The sequence below is a fragment of the Geotrypetes seraphini genome, chromosome 7, assembly GCF_902459505.1.
Source record: "Geotrypetes seraphini chromosome 7, aGeoSer1.1, whole genome shotgun sequence".
In the NCBI taxonomy this organism is placed as follows: Eukaryota; Metazoa; Chordata; class Amphibia; order Gymnophiona; family Dermophiidae; genus Geotrypetes; species Geotrypetes seraphini.
In genome coordinates, this window is record NC_047090.1 from 94,853,559 (window position 1) to 94,874,010 (window position 20,452).

The window sequence follows — 20,452 nt, forward strand, 5'->3', positions numbered from 1 at the left end:
CCGCCAATCAATCAGAAATGTTGGCTCCTATGGTGAAAGGGATTGCGTATATGCATACAAGCAGTATTCATTCACCTTCATTTCATCCATATCATTAATTATTTCTAGCATCTTCTGGAACAGGTTCTGAAGAGCCAGGTTCATTTCGAGCCTCATTCTCCGAGTGTGCAGAAGTTCTTGCAGATATTCCCACAAGCGCATGATGTTATCTTTCCTGACGTTGATGCGCTTTCCATCATGGTAGTTCTCAGCCTCCAGTTCTTTGGCTACCTCTACTAAGGCCTGTACTCTCTCTTTATAAGCAGCGATGTCCGTTTCAATTGCTTCATGTTTCTTTTGTGCTGCTTCTACTGCTGGCAGATCACAACCAAAATTATCCTAGGCAAAATGGACAAGAGCTAATTAGTCATTTCCGCCCAGTTATAGCACTGCAAGGAAACCAGGTTTGAGCAAATCAACTCCATTTGTATCAGGTCAGAGAAATCAAACTGGATTAGGTCAAGCATTAATCCAACTCTCCCTCCTCTAACTTTGACATAAATCAAGCTTTGCAGCAATTTCCACTAGGGTTGTGCATTCATTGGTGCATTTAGGGGCCCTATTACTTGGAAAAGAGACAGCTGAGAGGAGATATGATTGAAGTCTACAAAATCCTGAGTGGAGTAGAACAGGTACAAGTGGATCAATTTTTCACTCCATCAAAAATTACAAAGACTAGGGGACACTTGATGAAGTTACAGGGAAATACTCTTAAAACCAATAGGAGGAAATTTTTTTTTCACTCAGAGAATAGTTAAGTTCTGGAACGCGTTGCCAGAGGATGTGGTAAGAATGGATAGCGTAGCTGGTTTTAAGAAAGGTTTGGACAAGTTCCTGGAAGAAAAGTCCATAGTCTGTTATTGAGAAAGACACGGGGGAAGCCACTACTTGCCCTGTATTGGTAGCATAGAATATTGCTACACCTTGGGTTTTTGCCACCATGAGAATGGGCTACTGGGCTTGATGGACCATTGGCCTGACCCAGTAAGGCTATTCTTATGGTCTTAAGGGTCATGAAATGAGCTTAGCGCATTTTACTTTCCAACACACTAAACCCATTTCTAATGCAGCTTGTCAGTTGACAATTATTGGCACTGATTGGCTTGTTAACTAATTAAGCTGCATGTACAAATCAGCAATGCACACAGATTTGTATGTGCAACTTTGGCAGCAGTATAGAGTTCAGACCTCAGCCTTAGTCAGTTTTCAAAGGGACCAATTCCAGCTCCTAACTCCCAAAGTTAGGTTATTGGAGTATTTGCAATTGGGCCTATAAGAGGTTGATATTCAAAAGCCTTGTCCAAATAACTTTGACAAAGCTCTAGGTTTTAAAATCAACTCTTTCACTCAGCAGTTAAATCTTATCTTGCCTATATAATGGTTGCACAAAATTTAGGCCCCTTTTTACAAAGCCGCAGTAGTGATGCTGCCATGGTAAATGCACTGAAGCCATTCAATTACTATGGGCTTCGGTGCATTTACCGCAGCATCATCACAATGGCAGCAGCGCCTCTGATAGAGACAATGCCTGGAGTGTTCTCTTTTTGGGGTAGCATTAATATTGAGCACCATGCAGTGAAAGATTAGATTCTTACCTGGATAATCTTGTTTCTGTTAATACACACAGGAGTCCATACATTAGGTGATCAATCTATGTTCATGAACCACTTGCAGAAGGGGGAGGTCAAACGTATTTTTAGCTCCTCCCACTTCACCAGTGGAATTTAGCTCCCTCTTCAGTTTGTAGCAAAGCAATCAAGCTCCAGTGTAACAGGAGAAAAGAGAAGGAGGAGCAGGGAGAACTTCCCTGGAAATAGCATACATGTCTATTCTGCTCTATATTTCATGAAAAAGAATAATTACTAGCATGAACTTGTAACATAGGTGTATCAATGAACCAACCTGCTGTGTGCAACTAGCACTAACACATAAGGAACTCCAAAGCTCAATAACTCAGTACTTTATTAGTAAGTTAATCATACATGTTCATCCAACTGATCGGAGAGGAACTCCAGTTCTGGACCATAGAGTTATCTGAGGCAGAAAGCAGGTGAATTGCAGAATGCACAGGGCTGGCTGTAAAGACTAATGTATATATAACAGAAACATGATTATCCAGGTAAGAAACTAATCTTTCATTCTGTTACATATACAAAGGAGTTTGTACATTAGGTGACATACCAAAGCAGTGCTCGATGTCTAAAGAGGGACAGATGAGCCTGCCAGCAACAATGAGGACTCAAAAGTGGCATCCTCTTGAGCTGCCAGATCCACTCTGTAGAACTTTGTAAAGATATGGAGAATAGACCAAATAGCTGCTCTACAGATTTCTTTGGATGGAACTACCTGGGATTCCTCCCATGAAGATGCCACACTTCTGGTCAAATGAGCTTTGACAGAAATAGGCGGCTGTTTGTCACAGCCAATGCATGCCAATGAAATTGCCTTTCAAATTCATTTGGTGATAGAAGCCTTAGAAGCTGGTCTGCCTAGTCTGAACTGACTAGTTAGCACAAAAAGATTGGTTGGAAAGGAGAGGTTTTTTTTTTTTTTTTAAATCTTTATTCCTTTTTATTTCTTTCAACAAGTGTACAGTATTATTACAATTAATTTACATAACACACTTGGCATTCTTAAACAATATTATTATACATGTTTTTATTCCCTCCCCCACCTCCCACCCTTTTCCATATCAATAAAATATTCCTTACAAATTTATATATAATTATATATCCCTTTTTGATAATACAATTAATCTGACATGAAATCTGTCCCTCCCCCCATCCTTCTTCCTCAAACACTTTAAACATTTTATTATACCCAGTAATGCACAACAATAAATATCCCATCCTATTACATATATCTCCTTATTTTTCATAACAACATATTTCCAATATTTTTCCCTCCCTATCCCTCCCATCCCATCCCATTTCTATATATTATCCCCTAAGGAAAAAGAATAAACTTTACTCGTTATAATATTCAATTAATGGCCTCCACACCTCTTGAAATCTTTTAAAATACCCCTTCTGTATCGCAAGAAATCTTTCCATCTTATACATATGACAAACTGAGTTCCACCAAAAATTACAATTCAATCTAGAACAGTCTTTCCAATTAGTTGTTATCTGTTGAATTCCCACTCCCGTAAGAATCAACAATAATTTATTGTTTGCTGTAGATATTTGGCATTTGGCCCTCATACACATTCCAAAAATCACTGTGTCATAGGATAAAGCCACATGACTCTCCATCAACATATTAACTTGATCCCATATTGATATCCAAAATGCCTGAATACATGGACAATAAAATAAAAGATGGTCTAGCGTTCCAACTTCAATTTTACAATGCCAGCATCTATTAGACTTAGAGCAATCTAATTTTTGTAATCTAGTAGGTGTCCAGAATGCTCTATGCAACAAAAAGAACCATGTTTGCCTAATAGATGCTGACATCGTACCTTTAATTCTCCAAGACCAAATACGTGGCCATTGAGATGCATTAATCTGATGCTTAATCTCAATGCTCCAAATATCTCTTAATCCATTTTTAGGCTTCTTATTCAAATAATTAGATATAATTTTATACCACTTTGCGGCCTGGTGACCCAGAAAATCTGCCTGGAAACATAAGAATTCTAAGCTGTAATGATCATTTAAAGATTTCCATTCAGGGAACCCCACCTGAATAGCCTGCTTCAATTGCAACCACTTATAACTTTGTTTTTTATTCAGACCATATTTATGTTGCAATTGTGAAAATTCAAGCATCTTACCATTATCAATTACTTCCGTTAATGATCTTATACCTGCTTTAATCCAATCTTTCCAGACAACCTTAAACCCGCCTATTTGTATCTTGGAGTTTACCCAAATAGTCTGTTGTTTCGATTTTAAAATAGAATCAGTAGTTAATTTGTCTACAAACCTTAATGTTTTCCAAGTATCCATTAATACTCTATTGTCCTTACGTATTCTAGGCACCTTTATACCAAGCAAAAGATCAAGCCTAAGTGGAAAGATAAGTGATCTCTCCACCTTTAACCACTCTGGTAATTGTTCCAAAAGCTCTGGGAGGACCCAATACATACCTTGGCGCATGATATAGGCCTGATGATACCTATAAAAATTGGGAAAATTTACCCCACCCTCCTTAATTGGTCTTTGCAAAGACACTAAAGCCACTCTTGCAATTTTACCCAGCCAAATAAATTTAACCAGAATACTATTTAATTTTTTATAGAAAGACCCCTGAAAAAACACTGGTATCATTCCCAATTGATAGCAAACCACAGGCAAAATCATCATTTTAACAGTTTGTACTCTTCCCCACCAGGACAAATGTAAAGGATTCCATTGCTCACACAACTCTGTAACTTTTTGTAATAAAAATTTTTCATTTATTCTCATTGTCTCTTCAAGTGTTTTATTCAGCCAAATACCTAAGTACTTTATTCCATCCTCTTTCCATATAAAAGAGAAAGAATCAAGTATACCTTTTGTACAATGCACATTTAAAGGTAAAATCTCTGATTTAGTCCAATTTATTTTGTATCCTGAGAATTTTCCAAATGTATCTATGACCTTCAGTAGACATGGGATTGTTGTTTCCGGATTCCTCAAATGAAGCAAGATGTCATCTGCATAAGCAGATACTTTATATTCCACTCCAGCACATGGAATACCCTGTATGTCCTTTGCCTGTCGAATAGCTAATAATAAGGGTTCAAGAACTATATCAAAGAGCAAAGGAGATAATGGACAACCTTGTCTAACTCCCCTCTGCAACTTAAAAGCATCCGAAAAATTATTATTTATATATAAGCGAGCAGTTGGGGAGCTGTACAATGCTTGTATCATTTGTATAAATCCGGATCCAATACCAAACCATTCCATAACTTGATACATGAAACTCCATTCTACACGATCAAAAGCCTTCTCAGCATCTAGTGAAACCGAAAAAGCCGGATCATTAATTTGTTTTGTTAAATAATACATCTGAAATGCCAGTCTAGTATTATTAGAAGAGTGTCTTTGAGCAACAAATCCAGTTTGATTCATTCCTATTATATGCGGAAGAGCTTTAGCCAATCTTAATGCTAAAATCTTAGCTAATAATTTACCATCTACATTTATTAAAGATATAGGCCTGTAGTTTGAAACCAATGTTGGATCTTTATTTGGCTTTGGCAAAACAATAGTTAAAGATTCTGCCATAGTGCCTGATATACAACCTTTATTCAGTTGATCCTGATATAATTTTAATAAATACGGTAATAGGGAAATTTGAAATTCTTTATAAAACTCTACTGTAAATCCATCTCCACCTGGAGCGGTCCCAACTCTAAGGGATTTCAATGCCATTTGTAACTCTTTTAATGATATAGGTTTATCTAAACTTCTTTTTATATGATCAGGAACCTTAGGACCTTCAACTAAACTCAAAAAATCCATCCCATCTTTCTCTTTATTTAAATAAGACTCCGAAGAATACAATGACTTATAATATTTTAAAAATTGTTTTAATATATTTCCAATTTGAGAATGAGAATTTCCTAACTCATCTTTAATTATGCTTATTTTCTCCTTCCTTTTCTTTGCTTTTAAATAATTTGCCAATAATCTTCCAGCCTTATTTGCACTACCATAATACACCACCTGCTGAGCAAAAATATCTTTCCTTACTAACCCAGAGGAAATTTCATTATATTCACATTTTTTTTTTAACAATATTTGAAATGTCTCCTGTTCCCATTTATTAACCAATTTTAATTCCAAATTCTTAATTTCTTTTTCCAAATTCACATATTGTTTTCTTAACAGTTTCTTTTTATATGCAGAATATGATATAATTTGTCCTCTCATAGTTGCTTTGAAAGCATCCCATAAAATTCCAATCGAAATTTCCTCTAAATCATTAAGTCTAAAATATTCATTTATTTTATTTTGAAATTCTGTGCAAAATTTAGAATCAGCAAGCAATGTATTATCAAACCTCCATACAGGTTTGGAATTATCTGGATCTACTAAGTTAACTTCTATCCATATACCACCATGATCAGATATTACTATTGGTTCTATGTCAGCTTTTATAACTTGCTGTACCATCTGATCTGAAACAAAAATATAATCAATTCTTGAGAACGATTGATGAACATGTGAACAAAATGTAAATTCCCGATCATTAAAATGAAGAATACGCCATATATCTTTTAAATTACATACTTGTACCAAATTATCTAATCCCATTGATTTCATTATTCTACTAGGCTTTTTATCCATTATTGGATCTATAACAGCATTGAAATCCCCAGCCACCACTAAATTAGTAGTAGCCAGTGGTAAAACTAATTGTTGTAGAGATTTAAAGAATTCACTTTGATTCGAATTAGGTGCATATATATTTAGTAACGCCATTGTATTACTGCCCATGCTCATGTCAACAAGTAACCACCTTCCTTGAGGATCTGCCTTAACCATATTAAATGTTGCTGGACATTTTTTATTAATCAATATTGCAACTCCTGCCTTCTTTTTTACCGCTGGTGCAAATAAACATTGTTTTATCCACTTATCTGTCAGCTTCATAGACTCTGTTCCAGACAAATGTGTCTCTTGCAAGAAACATATATCTATATTTTGTTGTTTAATATATTCCAATACCTTTTTCCTTTTTATAGGGTGATTAAGGCCATTTACATTCAAAGAAAAAATTTTAAAACCCATTTTACAAATAAAATATAAAATACATATATAATCCACTCAAACATAAAATATACATTTTTTATTTTTCCTTAAACCAATATATGAGTCTCCCCCCTCTCCCCTCTTTCCCCATCCCCCCCTATTCCCATCCTCTACCCTCCCCTCCCCTAACACAAATGCAAACTTTGAAACGCACATATTACTGAGCAAAAAATAAACTCCCCACAGGCAATAACATACTCATTTTTCTTTCTCTAATCTTTCAAACAACCAACACTAAATTCTCCTGCAGTCAATCCATTCTTCAATACCCTAAATACCCATATTTACTATAATTCTTTATTATATACTTCCCCCCTCATTTAAATTTCCAAACATTCTTCCATCCTATACCTCTAATATATTTATAAAAGGATATACCCAATATTTCGGAAACCATTTCTTACAATATATACCCCCCCAAGATTAATATTATTATTTTATTTTATTTTTTGTCTAACCTAAGTTTCTCACAACTTCAATGGAACATACATCACTCCATCCTATAATATTCATTTTTTTTTTTAACCTTACATCAAAAGAAGGATCAAACATTTCAACCAAGCAGACCTCATATTTTTTTAAAACTCTCATTAATTTTCATTGCATCTTCAATCTATTACAGTCTATTCTCCATTCTGCACAACTGTAACACTTGTACATCTTCATCCTGCTGTTTCAGTCTCTTATTCCATCTTCTTGCAGATTGCTATTTCATCTTTCTCCAATAAAGTATTTTTGCAACATCATCCTTATATCTCAGTCAATTTCAGATGCAAATTGTAAATCTAAATAATGCTCAAGTCATTTTCATCAGTCCATCTTCATATCTTCTTCTCTTTACATCAATAGTCTTTTGTATTTTTCATCTTATTATATTCTAAGTTCCCATATTTCTCCAATGCAGCATTTATGTGTCCTCATATTATTATCTCAGTCACGCTCAAATGCAAATTATAAATTCACATTAAGAAACCATCCAAATCTTATAATTGTTCCTCATATTTTCTTCACTTCCTATATGCTCCATCCCTCTTTTTACCTTGTCAAAATCTTCTTTTTTTCTTTTCTTATTGTCTCTTTAAAATTTTTCATTTCTATTCTTTAAATCTTGTTTGAAATGTTGATCCCCTTAAACCTAACTGCAACAATTTTCTAGAAAATATTTTTCTCCTTTTCTATTTTTTTTTTCCACTTTTTCCTTCTTTATAAAATATCTTTCAATTTTCACTCAAAAATATAAACCAAAAATAATCTAAGTATATTATTTATTACATTTTCTAAATACTTTCATGAAACCATAGGCAAATTATATTGATCTAGAAATTCCTGTAATTTGCCTGCTTCTTCAAAATTATAAGTTTTATTCTCATAAGTTACCCTCATAATAGCAGGGTATATCAATCCATATCTTGCTCCCATTGCTCTCAGTTTAGGTCTTAAATCCAAAAGCTGTTTTCTTTTGTAGGCTGTAGCTTTTGCAAAGTCAGGTACTATAAAGATCTTAGAATCCTGGCATTTAAGATCCTTGTTTGTTTTAGCCAGTTTTATAATCTCTACCACTTGCTGATGTCTTAGCAGCTTAAAGATTAGTGGACGGGGACCCTTCTGACTATTTGATCTTTTCATCGGTATCCGATGTGCTCTTTCTATCTCCAAAGGAAAAGAACTTTTAAATGGCAAGATCTTTGGGATAAAATTAGTCACAAATTGAATAGGATCATTCTGCTCAATCCCCTCAGGTATCCCAATCAGACGCAAATTATTCCTTCTTTCACGATTTGATAAGTCTTCAAAATCCTTTTTCAACGCCTCTATTTCTCTGTGATCTTTTTTACACACCAGCATCTCTGCCTCAGATTTCTCAGCATGCTTTTCTAACTGCTCAATTTTGAAGTCAACTGCCTGCATTCTATTTGTCAGACTCTCTATTTCCTTCTTCACATCTTTTATATTTTTAGCGTTATCACTTACTATTTCTTTAATTTTCTGAAGTTCATTCATCAAATCACTGTTATCAATTTCTTCCTGAGGCAACGGGACCGCTGTCGGGGATACCAAATCTATTTTTGTTCTTTTTTTACTTCCTGCTCCTGAATTCACCGGATTACTTTTACTAGTTTTACCAGAAGCCATTTCTTACTTCAATTCTCTCTTTTCCTTCACTTTTCTTTAATTTTAACTGCCAAAATCTTAATAAAATTTGCCTGTCACAACAGAGCTAATCCTCTACCCAGCCATCTTCGTGCGCTGCAAAGTTCTAGCTCGAAAGGAGAGGTTTTGAGGCAGATGGAAGCTTTAGAAAAATAGATCATTTAAAATCCAAGATGGCTGTCACCAGAAAAATCATGCCAAAAAAGGCCCATGGAAAAGTTAAAAAAAACTCAGGGAAAGGGGTTTTGTAGGTGGGGGACCCTATCATTTTCCCCAGGAAACCTTAAATACAATCACTCCCTCCCCCACCACCGAGTTTCCCAACAGGGAATAATGGGTTGTACTGAAAGCACTGGTGCTTCTGGTGCCTGCCTGTGTCAGCTTTGTTTAGCCTGACTGAAGTTGAGAGAACTTTCTGCCTCGAATCCTTCTGGAACTGTCCAGACTAGGAAGTCTTTGAGCTGGAACTGACTAAAGGCTCAAATCCTCGCAGCAGGGGGAGAATAAAATTTAGCCAGCTCCCTGAAACCCAAAGGGATTCACACAGAGGCTCCATAGCCTGCGCTCAAGCATCTAATAAATCAGAAGGCAAGCAGGCTCCCAGGGAATGGATCTCGAACCTCGAACTAACACTATGCGGGCTAGCTCATCAGGTACACCTGGGGTGTTGTCCTGAGAATTGCAGTCCGTCCTCATGGAGTCTGTTCTCTCCCAGGCAGAGTAGCCCCAAATATGAAGTCCTCTGGCACCAAAGCCTCCCAAAAACGGAATAAAAAGACCCAAAAATATTAAAAACTGAACAACGTAGATCAGAATGCCTCTTCTTGGTTTGCAAACAGAAAGAACAACTGAAGAGGGAGCTATGCTCCACTGGTGAAGGAGGAGCTGAAAGATGTGATTGACACCCTTTTGACAGTGGTTCACGAGCATGGATAGATCACCTAATGTATGGACTTCTATGTATATGTAACAGAAGCAAAATTATCCAAGTAAGAGGGAAGGGGGAGTTATCTGCATGGTCTACCTTTTAAGGTTTATTAATCCCATTATTAATAACTAGGTCTCATTACATACAATGAAACCTGAGCTAAAATGGCATACTAGTGGTAAAATAATGCATCTTAACAGTAGCTTACATTGAAAATATGCTCCTAAGTCAACCTGCTGAATTTTGTGACAAATTTAACAGGATAAATCCTGCTGATCATCCAGATAAATTTAATTGGATAACTTTATGCAGATAATTTTACCACCACCCCCGTTTTGATCATACATTAGTTTACCATCCTCTAGATTGACACTCATAGTTGTAATTCTGTCAGTGTGACTCTTGTAAATAGTACTGTATAAAACTGGCTAATAATTTTCAACTCTGGATGACTAATGTATTATTTATGCAGCACACTACATTAGTATTTGTGATCACTAATATTCCCCATAAGGAGTTCTATGTGATTTATAGGAAGCAGAACCTGGTCATATCCAGGAGTAACATTATTACATTCGGTGCAAGCATAGGGGTTACACTCTTATATGGAGGCCTGGACATTAAGGTATGGGTTACCAAGGTATATTAGGTGTTCATTATATGGTAAGTCTTTCCTGAGAACTTAGGTTCTTTCTGATAAAGGAGTCATTTTGCAAATATTAGGTATTTGATGAATAGGTAAGCTTTCAGGTCTTTAAAAGATTATGTAGAGGGAAAGGTTCTTAACTGAGGAGGGAGAGAGTTCCACCATTTTGCTGCTAGGTATGGAAAGGCTATTGAGTATATTGAGTTGTATTTAGTGCCTCTGGAGTTAGGGAATCTTACTCCCTGTTTTACTAAGGTGCTAAATCTACGCGCATGCTAACCGCTAATGCGTCCATAGACCAACATGCATGCGCTAGTTTTTAGCATGTGGTTAGCGTGTGCTAATATTTTGCGTGCACTAAAACGCTTAGCGCACCTTAGTAACAGGAGCCCTTAGTCTTAACACAGTATCTCGTTTGCTCTTGTAATACAGCTCTTCTGGTTTTGATGGATATTTTTTTTATCTTATTTCTCTAAAAACAACCAGTGTGAAATTCTAGAACTGAATAAAACCAAAGTCAAATATCTTGCTAAGACTGCTCTTGAATTTGATGTGAAATGTATCCTGTCTGATTGATTGACTGATTTTTTTAAGGATAATTTATTGAGTAGCATGTTCAAATCTGCATGTAAAAATAATACAAAGGTAATGAAAACCAAAATTGAGTTTGCTGTCTGATTAATTTTAAGCAAATGTACTTCTAAATATAGGAATTACACGTATTCCTTCTTTTTTAGCCTAAATCTTAATAAGGTCATTACTTTCTCTAGGCATTGAAAATCCAGTCTCTAATCTGAGCTTTTCTTCTTGGTGGTGCTGACCAGCTTCATATCCATAACTGTGAAATTCATATCAACTGGTGTTGATGGGAACTCCCATGTCTCCCCGAAAATAAGAATGTCATATTAATTTGGGGTCCAAAAATCAGTCAATGGTATGCTAATCAACTCTTCATTTGGATTATATAATTCTCAATGTAAAATTTATCAGTCAGCGTAAAATTTCTGAATCCTGTTTATAATTTTTGACATGCATGTTCATCTATGTTCCAGATGTCTTTTGAGTCAAGAAAATAATATTATTTATGTAGAAAAACAGATGTGATCAGACATAGCAGAGAAATAAACCTAAGGGCACTGTAATGTCCAACTCAACCCCTTTCATGTTTGTATGCAGTGAAACTCATCATGTATCACCTGCTACATACATTCCCCCACCAAAATCTGCTGTAGTATTTGATCCATACATGGGGAAACTTGGGAAAACCTTAGGGTCCACGTACAGTGGCTTCTGGACGGGAGCAAGGAGAGAGCCCTAGCTAAATATGCAAGATGATAAATCTGTGCTACCTGTGCAAGAAGGCATTGATTTTCACTCAGCCAGGTCTCTCGCATAGCTGCCTTTCGATCAAAACGTCTTGCTAACTGCTCCAGCTTCTCCTGTCTGATCAGCTCATTTCTGAGCGCTATTTCACGCTCATGTTCAGCTTTCTCCAACTGTTCCCAGGCCTGTTTTTATGAAGTAAATCAGCAAGTAAGAAATAGAGGTCTAGTACAAAACATTCGGCATCTCACTCTAATCAGCAATCTCACTCAGACAAGATATGGACTGTACTTGAAGTCTTTTTGGAGAACTATGGGAAGAAATGTTTAAAAGGTCTTTCTACCAGTAGTAGTTACTATTTCTGAAGAAGAAAAGGGAGAGAACAGCATAAAAAACACTTTGTTATGAATCATTTTGGTTTATTTTATTTCTTCCATTTGTGCATCGCACATACCTATACAAGCTCTAGGTTTGCTATTTCTCTTTCAATGGCTAATTTTTGAGGGCTTTGGATGCAACAAAATGTCCCCATCTTTCATAGTACTTTAATGCTTAAGCAACAATCTCTCAAATATTCCAAGTGATTTAAGTGGGCAGAAGAGACTCCTGCCTGCTTAAATACCCTGGAGCTGCCTAACCCCCATTATTCAGTAGAATATAAAAAAATGGGCAGGTCAGAGGTGGTACTGGGTGGTATTAGAGAGGAGTCCAGGGTTATGTAGGTGCTGACAGTATTCAGTGTTGGCATCTGCATAGCCAAGTGGGTTAATTTAAGACAGCTGATAAGACCCCACCTGAATAGTGGCCAGGACCCACATAAAATATTGTCCTTTCTCTCTGATCCCCTCTCCCACCCTCTGAGTTTCATAGGCCCCTCCCATCCTCTCCAATGTACTGCATAGTCCATCCCCCCCCCACACACACACAAAAGTCCCCATCTCCCTCCTATTCTCACACTCCACCTACCAGTCAGAAGAGGTTCCCCCAGTAGAACCTTCCTTGCTCCTCCTGCAGCCAATTTCAGGAAGCTGCTGCTAGAGGCAGAAGCAAAGGGAGTTTTCTTCTGTCCTCGCTGCCACACTAAACCACCAGAGAGGTCAGGTGGCCTAAGGAATTTAAACTGAGTGGTAGGTGGAGAGTGGAGGACCTGTGAGGGGTTTGTTGGGGGGACTAAGCAGCACATTGGGGGAGGGGGGAGGAAGCAGTGGCATAGCGACAATAGGAGGTGCCCAGGGCTTTGGTGTGCCCTGTGCCCTCCTTTCCACCCCCGCTCACACCCACACTCACGCCCTCCCTTCCCCCATACCTCTTTAAATCTTCACTACCGCGAGCAGCTTCTCCAGCCTGCTGCTCGCGCCGGTGTTGACTTTTCCTCTGATGTCACTTCCTGGCCCCGTGACCTGGCGTAGGCAGGAGGCCAGAGAAGTTGCTCGCACTGGTGAATATTTAAAGAAGTATGGGGGGAAGGGAGGGTGTGAGTGTGGCATGGGAGAATGGAGAGGTACTGATGCCCCCACCAAGATAGCACCCAGGGCAATCTGCCCCCTCTTACTATGCTGCTGAGTGGAAGGGAGTTATAGTACTCTGGGGGGAGGAGTAAGAGGATGGATAAAAAGGAAAGGACAATTTTTTATTTTATGCTGATCCTAGAGATTTGAAGTATTTTATTTAAATAATTTGGTTGTATTTGTCACTGAAGCAGGTAGAGTTGCAGTTGAAACATCAATGACACCGAGAAAGGTGTTAGGCATTATAAAGGCAATTCTATAACTTGGCACTTCCAGTTAGGTATGTCAATGCCACATGCTCAGCATCAATTTTATAATGCCATCTGTGCATCAAGATGCCAATATTATAAAGTAGTAGCATCAACAGTATGCACGAATGGGCACACCTATGTGAGTCACACAATGTGTATGACTTTTAGTATTTTATAAGTTTAGCATATTACATTGGAGACATGTCCATACCTCTCCCATGTTTCACCCACATGTAATGAAATGCTACGGAAATTTTATGCTACTTTTCAGAATAGCACAATTATGGACACAAGTATCAAATTTTCTCACCATTTACATGTACAAGGTGTGCTTAACTATATAATTGCTCTGCCCAGGTTTAGTGTTTCTATAGATTTTCCCCATGGCTTCTTCAAATATTTATTTTTATTTATTTTTAAAGTTTACATCCCACCTATTAACTAGGTGGGTAACAACATACATAAAATGAGTCTGCTTCACATACAAACAATAAAATGCACGTACTGTATATGTCTACTAAACCTTAGTCATTATAATAAACGATCAAATTCCATAATATGCTTGTGCAAACAAATAAAGCCATCAGTTATTTCTTAAAACTGCCAAGATCTTTAAATAAATGCAATCTTATCAGCAGTCTGTTCCATTTAGCAGGGCCAGCATACGATAATGTTGCCTTAGCAGTAAAACATAACATAGCTGGCTCCTTAATGGCACAGTTAACCATCATGTCAGAGCTGATCTCAATGCATGATTAAGGATGTAGTATTGTAGCGTTTTCACAAAATATGCAGGAGTAGAGTTACACAATGTTTTAAAACTAACACCAAAAACTCGTATTTAAAACATAGTCTGTAAGATACAGGCCGCCAGTGCAATACCTTTATTGTACCGATCACAGAGTCATAACAATTCAGTCCACCAATCATGCAACTTACAGCACCTGCACCCTAGACACAGTGGTGTACCAAGGGCAGGGCGGGAGTTGGTCTGCCCTGGGTGTAAGGAGCCCAGGGGTGCCAGATCAGTCGTAGGTCTTGCACAGCCGTCAGCTCTGACATTCCTCGCTCCCTCTGACATCAACTTCATGTTCTGGGACAGAGGACCAGCAGAGCCAATGGCTGCACATAGGGGGTGCTCTGGCCAGATCAGGGGGTGCTGTATCCTGGGCTCCTGCCCCGCCAGGCACTTCACTGCTCGGACAACCCTAAGTAAAGACTATTACAATAGTCTATCCTTGATAACACCAAACTCTGAACAACAACTCGAAACTCCGACTGTAATAGCAAAGATTTGAATTTACTTAAAACTTTCAGTTGAAATAAACATTGCACCAATTTAGATATCTGTGCCTGTAATGTCAATTGTGAATCAATAATAACGCACAAACTTGAAATTGTTCAAGGGAGACAATTGTTCTGGTCCCTCTTGAAGATTCGCACATATGATAAGTAGCCAATATCTTGAAAGTTTGAAGTGTACAGAAAACTTTAAAAATGCTTATGTAGAGTATGATTCTAAATTTGTAACAATAGCCCATGTATTAGTTTGCATACAATGTTCAATAGTTTTGATGGATCCATTTTAAACAAGATATTCAATTTCTCTTAACATCCTACTCTGTTACCATCTGATCAGTTTGATTATATTTGATAATTCACTGAGCTTTGGAATAACCTCCCTGCCCCGCTGTGGAACCTAGGCTCATTCCAATTATTCCGAAAGCATCTGAAAACCTGGCTTTTCTCCAAAACATAAAGCTATCTATTTAAAATGTAAAGCTAGCTATCTTCTTCATAACCTCTAATTTCTTATTATGTCCTTCCCTCATTTATTGAATTACCTGTAAACTGTGTCGAGCTCTATCTTTATGGAGATGATACGATATACAAACTTAAGGTTTAGTTTAGTTTAGTTAGTGTGATGCATGAAGCAGAGTTGATCCCCATTAATTTATGGGGAATTCTTTCTATTTATAGGGGAGATGTCCATTGTCTGGAATCAGAACTTTGGAAATAATTTCACTTAAAAAGTAGAAGCCTTTAGTAGGAAGTGGACCATGGAACAATATAGTATAAATTGTAAACATTTTATTGGTTACAACTGAAGAGGGTTACCTCATACCATAGTTGGGCATTATCTAATAGATTATTACTTCTCATTTATAGTATAAGTCAGATATGTGTTTGGTAAGTGAAGCAACATGGATCATTCAAAAGCACATGCAGGAAGAATAAAGAATATAATCTGTACCCTGTTGATATCAGAAACTAGTTTTCCATCGTGTGGTGTATACACTTTTTGGTTGTTTGCTCTCATTCTGGACTGGATGGTGTATAATAAAACTTCCAGATTCCCCTTTTCCTGAAACCTGCAGAGAACAAATTTAGGCAACTTATGCTTCTAAATACAACAATATCTCTTTCACAGAGCAAATAAAACATATAGCAAAACAGTGTGCAAAATGTGTACATTTTCATTCTGCTGAAGGATGATGCAGGCAAATAAAATGGATGGAATTTCATTAGACTTCCACAGGCACAAACTACCAAAATCACAAGGCAGTCCATAACTGGGGGTTCTCTACCCAGTTCTTGGAACTTATAATGCCAGTCAGTTTTCAATATATCCACAATAAATATGTATGAGATAGATTTGCATGCAGTCAGTGGAGGCAGTATATGAAAACTTATCTCATGCATATTCATTGTAGGAATCCTGAAAACCTGATTGGGTAATAATAATAATAATAATAACAGTTTCTATACCATAAGACCGTGAAGTTCTATGCGGTTTACAATGATTAAAAGGTATTACAGATTGAGTGGAATAAACAAAGTTCAGAGTTAGTGAATAACAATTCGAAGATCATTTGTTAAGGACTAAGATTGTATAGGTCAGTTACCTAAGTACTTCAGGAACAGATGTGTTTTTAGGCGTTTCCTGAATTCCCTATAAGTAGTAGACACAAGCAGTTGTTCCAGGTCTTTACTCCATAATGCTGCTTGAAGTGAGATAAGATGGTGATGACTTTTAAATTTACAACCTCTAACTGGTTGAGAAACAAAGGTAGGAGGCACCCGAGATGAAGGTGCTCCCCCATGCCCTCTTCTCCATCCCCCGCTCCTTCTCCACCCCCACGCCACACTGGCGCCTTCCCTTCCCCCCTGTATCTCTTTAAATCTTTGCCAGCGACAGCAGCTTCTCCAGCCTGCTGCTCGCGCAAGCGTTGGCTTTCCCTCTGATGTCACTTCCTGGCCCTGTGACCTGGAAGTGATTTCAGAGGGGAGCCAGGCCAGTGTGAGCAGCAGGACAGAGAATTTGCTTGAAATAGGTACAGGAAGGGTATTAGGGAGGACATGAGCATGGCGTGTGGGGGACAGAGAAGTGCCAGCACCCCTATCAAGCAGTCTGCCCCCTGGCCCCCCTTACTACGCCACTGATTCTGGATTGAGAACCAATGATGTAAAGGTATATGCACAGAGCATGCATGTGAGTAACACTACCTGGATTAAGTAGAGGTGTTCCCTGGTGTAGGTTTGCGGAAGAATTCACATTTGTCTCCATATTCTTCTGATGAGCATCCTATACAGAATCGCGCCTAAGCCCACCTAAAAAGAACCCAATTCTCTAAGTGATGTCCATGTTACAGACGCTGGTTAGAGAATCGGCTGTCTATGTGCTAGTCTATAAAATAGTGTCTAAGTGCAAGTTTGAAGATGGGTGTACATATGGGCACAGTCTGTGGACACCATGGGTAGGAAACACAATTTTGCAAGTCAATTACACTTCTCCCTCTGTATTCGTGGTTTCAGCATTCACGGTTTCGATTATTCACGATTTTTAACTTGCTGGCTCCTCCCCCAAAATTACATCAGCTTGCATAGAGAAATCGCTGATTCCAAGCATTTACAGAGAAAATTGCTGATTTCCAGCACTTTCTTCACTGTGTTTTGCCTCTCCTTCAGGAACATGCCAGGTCTCCCACCATGTTATTCGCGGTTTCACCATATTCACGATGGTTTTTAATAGAAAACAGCAAATAACATATGAAAAAGTTATTTGCGTTTTTTCTGTATTTGCGGTTCTGTTAATCCCCTATCACAGTGAATACGGAGGGAGAAGTGTATAGAATACAGTAATTTACATGCATTTTAATGTGATGCAGGCATAAGCATTTACATCATTCTTATGGTTGATGTAAGTGCTGGCTCCTGAAATAAAGGCCTGACTTTGACCTGTTACACTAGTGTTCTATAAAGAAAAGTAGGTGCCCACTTTCTGTTATAGAAAAGGCTCCAGAAAGGTGCCCCTTAATAGAATTTTCTTCTATGTGCATATTCACCCTCAGGAGGCAATTGCATAAATATTATAATAAGTATATTATGTCTACATTTTAGTATGTATAGTTGAATTCCCCACTTAGGCTCAATTTTAAAACTGATGTGATGTTTTATTGTAAATATTTTCTGTACCCTTGATGATGAATTTAAAATGAATAAAGATTATAAACACAAAAACTGGGCATTTAAAGTGTTCTTACACTTAACTACAAAAGCAGCATTCCCATGGGAAGGGCATGGGTGGATCATGGACATTCTCATTAATTTCTGTGCACTTTATAGAATCCTCAACTGCCATGAATAGATAAGGCATAAGTCGGTGTTCTTCAATACAAGGCCCGGGGACCAGTGGCAGCCCCTGCAGACCTCTGGGACAGCCCTCATCATTATTCTGCTATGCTCTACCTCTCTTCCCAAGCTCATGACAGAAAGGGAAAGTGGACGAGAGGAAGAGCCATCTGCTTGAAAGACAAACATTTCTCAATAGACAAAGAGAATGCATTGGGAAATGTCTACCTCCTCGAGGATGTACTCAATAAAAAGTTAGGACAACATGAAGAGGCAATGATCTGCAAACACTCACCAGCAGAAACACAGAGCAGACCAGTGGTATCAGAAATGCTGCGTTAGGGCCTTAACACGTGGAATAGCGCGCACTAAAATGCTGTGCGCGCTAGCCGCTACTGCCTCCTTTTAAGCATGCGGTAATTTTTCAGCTAGTGCGCGCTAATCTTGTGCATGCATGCACTAAAAATCCTAGTGCACCTTAGTAAAAGGAGCCCTTAGTGTTCTTTATTGAATTGACCTCTATGTGACTTGCGTACTCACATTATAGAATGCCACTAAGTGCATACATAACATGTATGTGAATGTTATTTTCACATGCCTAAGTGCTAATATTCTATAATTCTAGCATGCAAATGGTGCTTGCATTTGGGCGCTGAGGTTATAGAATTAGGGGTCAGTATGTATTTGACAAAGAACTGTGAAAGCTGCATTGATTCTTTCAGAAAGGACACCGAAATGCAAAGGTTTCTAGCCTTGTGATTGTCAGCCTTGCCAGTCTGATGAATGTTTTCATTTTCCAGACATCTTATAATTTAAAAAAAAAAAAGTCAAAGCTATGAATAATTAAACCAGCCAATCATGCCATGAACAATAAAGAGGCAATCTTTGAAAGGCAGCACTATTTTTTCTAAAGCAAAATACTTGCTGGCGTCACAACAAGCAACATATTATAGCTCTGAATAATTAAAGCTGTAAATTCATCTGGTAACATAACACATTATTCTAACACCATTCTCATGGCTTATAAAACTGCCAACTTTTTCTGGAAACTGAAATATTAAAACCCTACTCGCTGGTTGGCTTTGTAGTTACTGTATACAGAAAAGATTACCTGCTATCTGCGCTTATCTGTAGACAGCTTTTAGTTTGTAGCATAGCTATTAATTCTACTCTCTGTAATAGTAACCTTTCAAGAGCCATTTTTCCATAGTACTGTATGTGATGAAGACACATGGTGCAATGGTGTTTGTACCTGCAACCTGTTTGGTGCATGCACTGAAAAATCAGAAGAGCAAAACACCTCTGTGAGTGATATACTGTACCAGCAGAAAACAATGGAATGGACAGCAAGCAAACCAAGACATAACAGAGCAAAACTGCAACAGGAATCTAATTTGCCTATGAAAGCAGCATTAGATCATAGGTGAGATGAAATTAACTGCAATTGGTCAAATGTAATACGGTAACTGCTCTCTGTATAGAACTGAATCTGAAAAGATGGTGCGAAACAACATTGAGGCCACTGTGTGCATCATCTTTGATACCATGCCGCTTTCGTTGGCAAATTAGACTCCTGATGCAGGCCAATTGGCCAAAACACGACGTGGGTCGAGTCACCTAACTTTGGTTACACTGTTGCCCAATAAAGCTGTTTGCTACATCTATTACGCCTTGTTTTGCTTACTGTGCACTCTGTTGTTTTCTGTTGTGCATGCACTAAACAGAAATAGTGAGCGCTACTTTGGAAAGAATGAACATTGATTGGAAAAGATCCTGTGCTATTTGCAAATACGTGGGATAAATCTATCAGGCAGATACATAAAGTAGATATGAAGGTTCAGGGAACAGCAGCTCTTCTGTGCCATCTTCAGACAGCTGGTAGGGTGGAGCATTTGGAACCATGGGATTTTTTTTTTTAAATATCTTTATTCGTTTTTACATTATGCAAACAAGTGTACAATAATTCAAGTCATACTATACATTCTTCACTTGAAACTCTACATTCATTTTATACCATAAACTATCTCCCCTCCCTCCCTTTCCATATATTACCCCTCATAATGTCATAAAACCCACCCATCCCTCCTCCCCCCTACATATATTTAATGGGGATAAATATAATTATTTATTTATTATAATACTCAATTAATGGTCTCCACACCTCTTTAAATTTCTTATAATAACCTCTCTTGATTGCCAATGTTTTTTCCATTTCATACACCTGA

At 37.8% G+C, this 20,452-nt stretch overlaps 1 protein-coding gene across 2 annotated transcripts in view; it reads right to left on the minus strand.

Annotated features, from left to right (window-relative positions):
- The window catches only part of SPTB (spectrin beta, erythrocytic), a 345,456-nt gene that overhangs the window by 211,313 nt on the left and 113,691 nt on the right, over positions 1–20,452 (minus strand). For both annotated transcript variants that reach the window (XM_033951147.1, XM_033951148.1), the window contains exons 10-12: positions 15,850–15,967; positions 11,863–12,021; positions 76–378 (exon numbers count right to left, since the gene is read on the minus strand). In XM_033951147.1, coding sequence (XP_033807038.1) covers positions 76–378; positions 11,863–12,021; positions 15,850–15,967 — 580 coding nt within the window. The remainder of the gene's footprint in view (positions 1–75; positions 379–11,862; positions 12,022–15,849; positions 15,968–20,452) is intronic.